The 12753-nt window shown below is 40.6% G+C and overlaps 1 protein-coding gene and 1 pseudogene across 3 annotated transcripts in view; both read right to left on the bottom strand.

The window, feature by feature from the left end:
- The window catches only part of relch (RAB11 binding and LisH domain, coiled-coil and HEAT repeat containing), a 40910-nt gene that overhangs the window by 21872 nt on the left and 6285 nt on the right, over positions 1–12753 (bottom strand). For all 3 annotated transcript variants that reach the window (XM_061804872.1, XM_061804873.1, XM_061804871.1), the window contains exons 5-11: positions 12525–12638; positions 8813–9007; positions 8574–8668; positions 4706–4835; positions 4447–4586; positions 1256–1331; positions 1075–1170 (exon numbers count right to left, since the gene is read on the bottom strand). In XM_061804872.1, the coding sequence (XP_061660856.1) occupies positions 1075–1170; positions 1256–1331; positions 4447–4586; positions 4706–4835; positions 8574–8668; positions 8813–9007; positions 12525–12638 (846 nt within the window). The remainder of the gene's footprint in view (positions 1–1074; positions 1171–1255; positions 1332–4446; positions 4587–4705; positions 4836–8573; positions 8669–8812; positions 9008–12524; positions 12639–12753) is intronic.
- On the bottom strand, positions 11435–11553 carry LOC133493089 (5S ribosomal RNA; annotated as a pseudogene).

The following is a 12753-nucleotide window of genomic DNA, read 5'->3' on the forward strand; positions in this document are numbered from 1 at the left end:
GGTCATAGAGTTCAGGTTTGGGGCCCAAATTACCATAATATATATAAATGTGTAACACAAGACATCGAATATCATATCGAAATATATAAGTACACTTTTTTTTACCACTCTATGTATCTGTATATGACTATACAATGTGTATCTTTTAATTTTAATCCATACCTAAATATAATGCACTCTATTAACATTTTGAAAATATTTTGGAAAAATTGCGCATTATTTTCGAGAAACTACGGTATTTTATTTACTATGCCAATCTCTTGAAAGGTTGATTTTGGTGTTTTTGTAAGTAATAAATTATCCTTCCATTGATTTTCTATATTGCTTAACTTCATTAGGGTCACAAGTGTGTTGGAGCCTATCCCTGCTGACTTCAGGTGAAAGTGGAATATTCAGTCTCAAAGTACATCCTGGACTGGACGCCAGTCAACCACAGGGCCTATATAGACGAACAATAATTCTGACTTCCATTTGCACTTAATGACAAATGGGAATCTTCAATTTAAACTTCCATGGATGTTTTGGGAATGTGGGAGGAAACTGGTGTACCGAGAAAAATCCTCACAAGTTTGGGAAGAAGATGAAAAGGAAGGATTGAGCCTGGATTTGCACTCACAACTTCTGACTTTAATCTGAACATGCTAATTAGTCAATCATTATTATACCATCAGCAATAAGATGAGTAAAAATTAACAAAAAATAAAATTATAAATTATTGAACTGTCTAGATGAGTTTTACCTTACTTACAGTAACTGCAATTATTGAATTTAAGTTTTCATATTTATTGAGATGCACCCATACATTGGCAAATGGTAAAATGTCTTCATCAACATGTTTACATTTTCACTTTTAGAAGAATGCCACTGTATTTACAGCATTTGTTTAAAATATGCAATTTGGAATTTAACTGAGACAAACATTATGCTTGGGCATTTGTTCATTTTAATTCAGTTTACATCTTTAACGAGATCATTCACTGCTGTGTGCCTATCTATTAACAGCAAAAGAAGCATGGTGTTATGATGATTAAAAAGAATAGTGACGGAAAAATGAGCATGTAGATAATATTTTACCTCTCTTTTAGCTAGGAGGACATTTGGGACGATATGAGGGAGGCAGCGTCCCAGCATTAACATGACACTTTCTTCACTATCTGCTATACGAGACACCTGAAGAAGAGAGAAGGACGTTACACTTTGTCGGTTAAAACATCTGCATTAAAGTGTGCATTTATGTGTGGGTGTGAGTATTAACCTCTGCTCCAAGGCGACTGTCTGAGCACATTCTGCAGAAAGATAGCAGGGCTTGCTGGAAGGCTGGGGCTAACTTCCTGGATTAGCACAAATAAGAAAAGACCAAAACTGCTGCCATTAGGCAAAGGAAATTAAAGCAAAGCTGATTTATTTGTATAGTGCATTTCATACACAAGGTAACTCAATGTGCTTTACATGATTAAAAGGCTTTGAATACAAAGAGATAAAACATTTAAAATGGGGGGGGGGGGACAAAAATCACAAAAAACTATATATCCATCCATCCACGTTCCTAGCCGCTTATCCTCACGAGGGTCGCGGGAGTGGTGGTGTCTATCCCAGCTGTCAAAAGGCAGGAGACAGGATACACCCTGAACTGGTTGCCAGCCAATCGCCTAGGGGCAATTTAGAGTGACCAATTAATGATTGATGCATGTTTCTGGCATGTGGGAGGAAGTGGGAGTGGCCAGAGAAAACCCACGCAGGCACAGGGAGAACATGCAAACTCCACATAGTCGGGTCCAGGATTGGACCTGGGACCTCAGAACTGTGAGGCCAAAACTTAACAGCTGATCCATCAAGCTGCTACAAAATTTATATATTAATACAAATAAAATAAGGTCATTAGGTCTGTTTTTCACACAAAAAAACCCAAACAACATAACTGCATTCAAATAGTTGCTTGTGCTAAATTTGATCACCTTTTGAATACTGAACAGCTAAAGATCTCTCGCCATCTAGTGGTTGCACTGAGACGGACAGCAGCTGCTCCATTGTGTTCGTGTACGGGGATGCACGCACTACGACAGGTGACATTTTGATCTTAAGAAATTTAAAAGGCTTACAACTTCTTTAAGATTTTAAAAATGCACATTTGAATAGGCACTTAGCAGAGTTAAAACACACATGCGGTTAAGACTTATGCCACAAACCCAGGCTAAACTTGGTTCCTCCCTGAAACAGAACTTAAGTGTCAAGGAAATATACTGAAGGCACACTTCTCAACTCAATAACTAACTGCTACTTTCTCATTTTGCCAGCATGTTGACACCATCTTGTGGCACATTAGGGACCTATAGAGGATGCAAAAAAAAAACCCCACACAAACTCACACACAAATGTGAGTTATTCAGAATTTCATTGTCAGTGCTGTTTTTGTGTCTGCTATGCATATGAATAAAAACATGTTCAATAAGACAATGTCTAAGTATGTACTGTATATGTTTCGTAAAAGGTTTATATTATAGATTACAGTGCATTATAAACAGGGGTGTACATAAGTTTGGTGTGGTTCTCAGATGAGCATCAGAGGTTGGTGCTGAGTGCTTTTTCATGACGCAAGACCCTCATAGAATGAAGTCATGTCCGTTTGTAGGCATATGTTCTATCCGCTACCTACCGTTTGTCTGTACAAATAAGAAATAAACAGTTTTCTGACCTTATAACTATCTTCTAGGTCCTTTTGCATATGCTTTACATTTTATTTGTCTTGCTTTGGCCCAGTTCACAAATTGAGAACAGCCGGTGCCTGTCTCAAAAAGACATTCATTTTGACTCATTTTGTATTATCTCAACCCCTACATTCTGTATATACCTATAATTAGAGATACATATTTTAAAAACCAAGTAACAGCATTTCCATGTTTTTATTTCAAAATGACAAAAAGGAGAGGACTGTGCGCGTGCCAACCTATACTAGGGATGCACGATATTGGGAATTATTATTTTTTTAAACTTGAAATATATTGCGTTTTGAAATAATACAGGATGAGTGTTGGGAAAGTTCATTTTCTAAGGAAACTAGTTCAAAGTTCAGTTCATCATTCCAAATGTGAACTATTTCAGTTCATAGTTAAAAATTTTGAACCTAGTTCACTGGTCCAAAAACAAACCACTTGATAGTTCTTTTTGCTGATGGGCTATGATCCCTCAAAATACTGACGTCATTTCCACAATGTTGCCACCCATTCTGTCCACACTAGTAGCCAACTGCAGCTTTCATCCTATGATTTAAAAAATATGAGGAAAAACTTGTTCTTTTACAGTGTATTTTTAAATGGGGAATTTATATAAAAGCATGACTTTTGTGCTTAATGTACAAACATATACACAACACAATGGTAATAGGACATTGATAACTTTGCATTATTCTTTGTAGCTTAGGGGGAAAAAATGCACTCCATTTATCTACTCTTATATTTTGAAAACACTGCTTTATCACAGTGTGATAACAGTGTTTTAACTGAAGCATTCTGATACAAAAAATAATTTTACCATTAGTCCATTTTTAAATTTATGTACTATATTACAAAAAGATTCACCCTCATTTAAGCATTAACACGTATCTGCTTAGTTTCATTCTGAAGGGTGAAATAAGGAATGCAGGAAAGATACGAACGATTTTTTTCTATTAGCATGTCCAAACAGGTTCCTCTGCTGGTCACTTTTAATATTAAAGTTGACATACCGTATATTCCAGAATACCAACATTGTAGCAGACGCTGTGCACATATAGATCGTGATGACGATGCACTGATGCTCACACCAAAATATTGTTCAACCCTCAAATCTGGTATATTTTTAACATTTTGGCATATGTGCGCACCAATTATGTGGACCCCTGATTATAAGTTGAGTTGCTACCGAAATGTATTTGTTTTCGCTCACTCCATTTGGGTGACACGATGACTTTCTGCAATAGGGTACTTCATACATATATAGGCATTTACATATTAATCGGCTTTCATTGACTGAGAATGTGATTGTTTTTTTTTCTTATTGAATGCAGTACTGACAACAAAAGTAGGTTACATACCTATTTGTATTAAACAGATTATTTCAAACACCTGATGGCCATATTTTTGTACTTTTATGACCCTATGGTTTGCAATATTTTGTGACAATTTCATATTGTGTTTCAGTAATGTCTAAAAACAACTTCTAGCTTCAATCGGATTTATTCAACACTTTAAGTGAGAAATTAACCTATCTGCTGGTGGGACCAGAACAGTCAAATAAAAAAGAACATTTGAAATTAATTGTTCATCAAGATTTTATGGATCAAAACTACTGGGTACTAGTAGTATGGATATTTAGTGTCGGGGGTGAGTACGCAAGTGGGAATATGCGGTCTGAAAGTTATTGAACACCCCTCAAATTTAGAACTTCCTGAATATCTAAATAAACACTCACCTGTTTGGCTGATCAAAATGTACAGGAGGCCGACTTTTAAGGTTATTGTTAGACTGTGGTGTGTTCTGCGTGCAGGTTGGCTCACTTTGAGGATCTGAAACACCCTGGATGTCCATGTAGTGTCCGTTATCTGCACGGGGCTGAGGACAGGACATATATCTGGTTAGGTGTGTGTGTTTTGGGCCAAAGTAAAATGTACTAACACCCCAAAAGGGTTTAATGGCATAGATTTAGTCAGGAAAATATACAAGGACCTTACCACACAGGGCAGGTCAACAGAGGAAGTGATGGCGGTGCACGAGGATGCAGGATTAGATGTATTCTGGGAGATACAGTCAAGAGCAGGTGCAGGCAGAGAGGAGACTGTCTGCTTTAACGCCTGAATCTCACTGTAGGAAAAAAAAAGGAGACTCAAAGTGAATTATTTATCACACAAACAGAAAAATCAAATGCAGTGAAGCAAAATGGTTACTGGAATTGAAATTAATAAATGGCTTAAAAAAGGAAAACCATGGCACTTATTCAAATGGGAAGGATAAAAACAGTCAACTGATTGTCCTTGCAAAGTTTAATTCAATTTTTCATGACAGTTAATGGTATTTTTTGGCCTACACACGCGCTTCTATTAGCAGACACTGATGTTTTCAAGTAATAACAAAATAAACCTAATGGATCAATAGTTAAAGAATACTTTCTTGTGTGTGAGTAGAGCTTGTTCTCTAATATAATGCTGGTCATTTCACTTCAATCCAACTAGTATTTATTTCATAATTATTTCTATAATACTATATATGGCGGCACGGTGGAACATTGGGCTCACAATTCTGAGGTCTGGCGTTCAAATCCCGGCCCCACATGTGTGGAATTTGCATATTCTCCCTGTGGCTGCGTGGGTTTTCTCCGCACACTCCAGTTTTCTCCCACATCCCAAAAACATGCATTGATTGGAGACTCTAAATTGCCCTTTCGGTATGATTATGAGTGTGACTGTTGTCTTATCTCCATGTACTCTGAGATTGGCTGGCAACCAGTTCAGGGTGCATCTCTGCCCGATGACAGCTGGGATTGGCTCCAGCACTCCCGTGAACCGAGTGAGCTCAGAAAATGTATGGATACTATCTATTATATGTTTATACACCATAATGTCAATAAGTGTGAATGGTTATCTATGAATCGATGCCAATGAATTGTGAGTGAGTATAATCTACTGTGTGTGTGTGTGCATGTGTATACAGTAATCCCTTCATCCATTTAACATTACCATCCGAAAACTAATTATGTAATTGAAGGCATGTTTCCTAATTAATACAAGATGCACAAGCGGAGCGGCTCTTGTCAGCGATGTTACGTGTGCTTCGGGGTTCCGGTGGGACCACAACCAGAGCCTCGACCTGCAGCCCCTTAACACGAAAATGTAGAACACCAGTGCAACAAATTTACAAAATTGTCAGATTTTCAAAGAAAAACTGTTGCTTCAACCTAAGAGCCACAATAGAGAATGTCCGCTCCAAAGGTGGGCAGAGTAACCAAACATTTTACTCAAGTAAGAATACTGTTACATGACAATAACGTGACTCAAGTAAAACATAGTCCTCCCAAAAAAAACTCTTAAAAGCAAAACGTACACAGTGAAATAATTACTGTAGGACTGAGTAAATAGCACAAGCAATAATTAAACCAAGAAAAAACAAACATTTGCAATTTGCGCGGTATTTACTCAAGTTCCAAGTGAGCCGAAACATTCACGTTTTAGGCAGGCAGTGCCAGATAAAAACTACAATATATGAAAGCTGTAGTTCGTATTCGTCTAAATATAAACAGAAGTAGCACGTCAGTGCCTTCATGGTAGCGAGTTTCCCCAAAGTGGTGGGTACTTAAGCAGGACGATCAGCCAGGCTGGTTTGTCTAGTGTTAACACCTTTGCTCAGGAATCCCAGTGGAAGATGTTGTGTGACTTTCTAATGCTGTTTAAGTGGTGAAATAGACCTAAACATCACTTGCTCTTAAATTAAATTGTCGCAAACAGTGCCCAATGCAGAAGTCGTAGTCTCTCACATGAAATAGTTAATAAGTAAGTAAAAATTGACAGAGGTAGTGAGTGACATTTAGATCATTGTAACGGAGTTACAGTGAGCACTTGCCCATTTACAGTTCACCATTCATGACCCCACATATTGGGGAGTCTTGCTATCCAAGTTTTTGTTTTTTGTTGAATTTACCCTATTTTCACAATTGTAGAGATCTTAAATTCTCTTCTAAATACACAAGGCATCACATTAGACATGGTGCCTTGCAATGTGGTGAACCTTATATGCACAATGAGTTCCATCCATCCATCCATCCATCCAATCGATCCATTTTCTTAACCGCTTATCCTCACAAGAGTCGCGGGAATGCTGGAGCCTATCCCAGCTGTCAACGGGCAGGAGGCAGGGTACACCCTGAACTGGTTGGCAGCCAATCCCAGGGCACATAGAGACAAACAGCCGCACTCACAATCACACCTAGGAGCAATTTAGAGTGTCTAATTAATGTTGCATGTTTTTGGAATGTCGGGGAAGTGCCCAGAGAAAACCCACACAGACACAGGGAGAACATGCAAGCTCCACACAGGGAGGGCTGGGATTCAACCCGGGTCCTCAGAACTGTGAGGCCAATGCTTTCCAGGTGCCCCACCACGCCGCACACTGAGTTCCAACATTTATAACATTTATAAATGATGTAGCTTCATTGTTTAACAAAGTACACTTAAATATACTGGTTACAATGTTAGCATGTATGCTAGCATATGTTTAAGCGCGTATGTAAGCTACCATATGGTGGTGCTCACAAGGAAGTGAGGAAAAATTGCATTTGACATTTGTAAACAGAACAAGCTTACTTTGCCCCTCACACTGCCTGTGTAGCCAGGTCATTGATGACAACGTTGTACACACTCACGTCACATCGAAATTAAAATAATCACACCACAGCAAACAATAGCATAACTGGCAATCAATAAAACAACTAAAAGAATGACTCAAGAAATAATTGACACAAAACATGCATTTTAAACACTATTTACATTATCCCAGCATGCTTTGCGGCATTAAGGAGGTGCCACAAAGCATGGTGGGAGCATGTAAAAAGCATTTAAAGTGCATATTTTGTGTCAATTACCCATCCATCGATCTTCTACCGCTTTTCAGGGTCAGGTCGCAGGGGAAGTAGCTCTAGCAGGTATGTCAAGACTTCCCTTTCTCCAGCCATTTCAACCAGCTCTTCCAGAGGGATCCCAATGCATTCCCAGCCAGCCGAGAGACATAGTCTCTCCAGTGTGTCCTGGGTCATCCCTGGGGTCTCTTTCTGGTGGAACGTCCCCGGGACACCTCACGTGGGAAGCGTCCAGGAGGCATCTGAATCAGATGCCCCAACCACCTCCTCTGGTTCCTCTCAATGCGGAGGAGCAGTAGGTTGACACTTTCGTTACTCGTGGGGGGTGAAAGGAACGTAACCCCCGTGAATAACCGGGGAACACTGTACTGTTAAGTGCCAGCGCTCAAGGAATATGAAACAGCCCATGGCGAAGACAGCAAAGGGACCCCAACCCACACGCACAACAAAAACTCACCAGATCTATAAGATTCACGTAAATGGCCTATTTTGAGTGATTGGCGACTGATTCACATGTATGATTCGTAGACAATATAGACTTTAAGCATTCCACAAACGACTATGCCAAAAGAGCTCCTTTAAAAAACATAAAATCAACCTAAAAAAATAAGTGGCTAAGACACGATTTCCACCACTGCTGGACATATGTGACGTGCACAAGCACAATAATGTGGCGACCCAGGCTCCTCCTTGACATGTGAAGCGTATCAGTAAAGATGTAGCACCACTTCAGCATACATACTAACTCCTTGAAACCAATTCCTATATATAAAAGGCACTGGCACTGTTCAGTAGCATCTTAGAGCATTATAAAAAGAACAGAAAAGAAGTTTCCATAGGTGACTTTTTGGGCAAATAAATTGCTGAGTTTATAAATACCAAAGTGTGTGTGCTTTGATCACATAAAGCAGATGTCACAAAACGAGTAAGTTATATTGAAATTAATACAGTATTGTATATACAGACTAACAAACCTCTGGAGTTTCCTCATCTGTTCAGTGAGACTCGCCTTCTCATTGTTGAGTAGACTGATTTGGTACTCCAACTCTTGGACGACCTCTGCCTGTTGCTTTATGAAAGCAATAAAAAATATTATTTTGGGGACCGTAATTTTCAGATTAAGGCCACTTTTTGTAATAGTCCTTTTTTAAACAGCTGTTAAGCCTCTGGTGACCCCATGTACTGAAACAAGAAGTAAAATGAACAACCAAACCTGCTGTAAGAGATCAGGTTTCCTGAGTGGATCTTGCACAACACAGTGTCCAGCGAGATCTGCAAAATCTGGTCCGACCGCAACGTTGATCATGTCCCTCACTGAAGGGAGAGAGGAACCGCAATTTCTGTAGAGCTGCAACAGGTCAGGAGGCTTTGGAATGTTGAGACCGACGTCATCCCACAACTCAAAATCCTGGAAAAAGACAAAACTGAGTTTTAAGAGAGCAATTAGGGATAATTTGGGATGGAAAACAAAATTCCAATGCCGCCCCCATCCCCAAAAGAGCAGGGTCAGGAAACACTTTCTGAATATAGCTTTTAGCTAACTTAATAATTTGATTTTGATTTTTGGCGGCACAGTGGATCAGCTGGTAAAGCGTTCGCCTCACAGTTCTGAGGACCCCGGTTCTATTCCAGCCCCACCTGTATGGAGTTTGTATGTTCTCCCCGTGCCTGCGTGGGTTTTCTCCGGGCACTCCGGTTTCCTCCCACATCCCAAAAACATGCAACATTAATTGGACACTCTAAATTGCCCCTAAGTGTGATTGTGAGTGACTGTTTGTCTCTATGTGCCCTGCGATCAGCTGGCAACCAGTTTAGGGTGCCCGTTGGCAGCTGGGATAGGCTCTAGCACTCCCTGCAACCCTCATGAGGATAAGCAGCAAAGAAAATGGATGGATGGATGGATTTTGATTTTAAAGTTCTATTTTCATTCTTTTATTATTAACTACATGCTGTTTTTTTATAGTATTAGGCCTGTTATGGTAAAGTCATCTACTCCTTGTCTTGAAATGGCATTTCCTCACCCGGATTCACAGTACCCAATTCTAAAGTACAAATCATTCAATTTTTTTCATTCCATTCTAAAATAGATATTGTAATGAAAAATACATGTAACATTATTCACTTCAATGTTTATACGAAAAAAATAGATATGAGCGGAGAGCATGTCATCCATGCACAAAGTTGTGGAAGTGTCATTCGACATCCAAGTGGTCACCATATTGGCTGCATCTCCTGCCCGTGACGCCACACCGGACATTCGCCATTGAAAACAAGCCGTGGCCCTACTATGGGAGACGAAAACGCCCCTTCTGACACAGAAGCACTTTAGGAAGAAGAGAACATCTCACAACCGAGTGAAGGGCAATATTAGCCTATTGTTTCAAGCCATAATTAGATGATACGCAGATTACGGCCAAACCACCTCCCCGCCCGATCCACCTCCGCGTGGTGGTGATAAAAACAATGCCGGCTGCGAGCGACGACGCCACAGCCAAACCGCCTCCCCTGACGATTGTGGTGGAGATGAGCCACCGCGGCCCAGCGCCGTGACGAGTCGAGCCACCCCGGCTGACAAGGCCGGCGGCCGGCTCGCCCTTGTCGATAAGCCCGGTGGTGTTCCACAAGGCCTGCGGAAGCCGTCCTTCAGCGGGTGGTGCACGGAATCCTTCCGATGCGCACACATTTCGCACCCCTGATTTACGGATTACGCCCCCCCCCATTTATTATTTTCTTTTTAGTACCTGTGTATACATCTACCTGTCAGTTGGAACCCACGAAGCTCTCATCCTTTCCACCTATGCAATCCATTTTTCACGATGAACCGGATCTTTTGGAAAAGTATGAAGAGCGAATCCATCCTCCCGAGTGTTCGAGCAATATCCATCAATACAAAAAGCTGGCATTTTGGCTAACATGAAGAAACAACGAGCTACCTTCCAGCAGGTAAAATTAGTATGAACAGACGAGACCGCTTGAGTGTGCTACTGCCCTGTACGTCACTTCCTGCTTCTTCTCAAAAACAAATCCCTTGAGAGGATTTTCATGGCGGGAGTTACAAAAAGCCATATAACGTCAAAATCATGTTTTGTGGTGAAAAAATGGCTGGGTCCATACCGGCTGTCATTTTTTCATTAATAACACACTAAAAATCATGCGTCTCATGACAGTGGACCTTTAAAGAAAAGGGGGAAATCCAGATGATGAGGTCAAGGCTTTGGAAGGTCCTGATAGGTTAAGTGACAACATGTGAGTTAATTGACGGCACACCTGGGGATGTATTTTAGGCCACACCTCAAACTCTCGGCTTCCTTGTTTGAAATCATGTGAAAATCAAAAGAAATCAGCCAAAAAAAAAAAAATCAGCAAATGAATCATGGAGCGCCACAAATCTGGCTCATCCTTGGATGCAAGTTCCAGATGTTTGAAGGTGCCACGTTTAAGGTTCAAACAAGTATATCCAAGTATAAACATCATGGGAATGTCCAGCAATCACACTGCTCAGAAGGAGACAGGCTCTGTGTCTAAGAGATGGTGTTTTTTTCCAAAATGTGCAAATCAACTCCAGAAAAAAACACTGAAGACCTTGTGACGATGCTGGATGAAGCTGGTAAGAAAGTGTCGTTACCCACAGTGAAACGAGTCCTACACCTTTATGGACTGAAAGGCCACTCACTGAAAATGAAGCCCTTACTCCCAAATCTTCTTTTCCTTACAGCTTGTCCCGTTAGGGGTCGCCACCGCTTCATCTTAGATGAACGCATGTTTGCTTGGCACAGTTTTTTTTACACCGATGCCCTTCCTGACGCAACCCCTCTGCATTTTAGCCTGGGAGAGAAGTTTACAGCACCTGGTATTCCCAGATGGTCTCCCATATAAGTACTAACCAGGGCCAAACCCGCTTAGCTTCCGAGATATGAGGAGATCGGACATTCTCAGGGTAGTATGGCCATAAACCCCCTTACTCACAAATAAACAAAAAAAGACAGATTACAGTTGACAAAGACAATATGACAAAGATCTTAACTTCTGGAGACATTTCCTGTGGTCAGATGAAACTTAAGTGAGCGGTTTCCCCATAGTTACTAATGTTACATGTGGAGGAAAAAGGGGAAACTCGTAGACCTGCGAACACCAAACCAACTGTGAAGCATGGAGGTGCCAGCATCATGTTCTGGGCCTGTTTTGCTGCAGCAGAAACTGGATCTCTTCATCAAACAGATGGTATCATGAAGAAAGAACATTACAAAGAGATATTAAGGGAACATCTCAAGACATCAGCCATGAAGCTAAAACCTGGGCCGAGATATTTTTTTTTTTTTGCATATCACAGATTCAGAGTGGGATATAATCCAGCACACCAGTGACCCTAGTGAGAACAAGCGGCACAGAAAATATCCATCCATCCATTTTCCTAGCCACTTATCCTCACAAGGGCATGGGAAGAATATGCAAACTGCACACAGGGAGGGCTGGGATTGAACCCAGGTCCTCAGAACTGTGAGCCCAATGTTTTCCAGCTGAGCCCCCATGTTGCCTACAGAAAATATATGGATGGATATTGATAAAAATAATCAAGTCAGAACATGAAAAAAATGTAATGCACCCTAAAAACTGTTTGGCATTATAATGTAATGATGGTACCGGTCTGTTATTATTAATGTTATTTATTGTTCTTGTACTTTGTGTTATACGACTGCTCTGCTCATACTTCCTGCTTGATTTTACACCTCCTGCAGAAGCTGCAAATACATATCCAGCCAATAGTTTTCTACCGCGTTATATTCTCATTTTGAATGGGCTGGAGTCTAACCCAGCTGACTCTGGGTTAGAGGCAGGTTACACCCTGAACTAGTCACCAGGCAATTGCAGGTAACAAAGAGACAAAGAATCATTTGAACTCACATTCACACCAGAAGAACCTTTACCTGATCATCATTTTCATCCGAGAAGGTGATGGATGACAGTTTGTATTCATTTTTCAACAGATATTCATTCACAAGGAAGTTTAACGCTCTTTTCTCCAGTGGGCGTATCGGCTCCTGAGGCAGAGATGAAAGAATTGATACAACGCTGTGTCAGTTTGATTAGACAAATATTTATCTCTGTTAACAAAGTAGAAGAGTTTAACTCTCTCAAAATGTAAAGATCCCCCCA

This window comes from Syngnathoides biaculeatus, chromosome 19 (assembly GCF_019802595.1).
Source record: "Syngnathoides biaculeatus isolate LvHL_M chromosome 19, ASM1980259v1, whole genome shotgun sequence".
NCBI classification, from domain to species: Eukaryota; Metazoa; Chordata; class Actinopteri; order Syngnathiformes; family Syngnathidae; genus Syngnathoides; species Syngnathoides biaculeatus.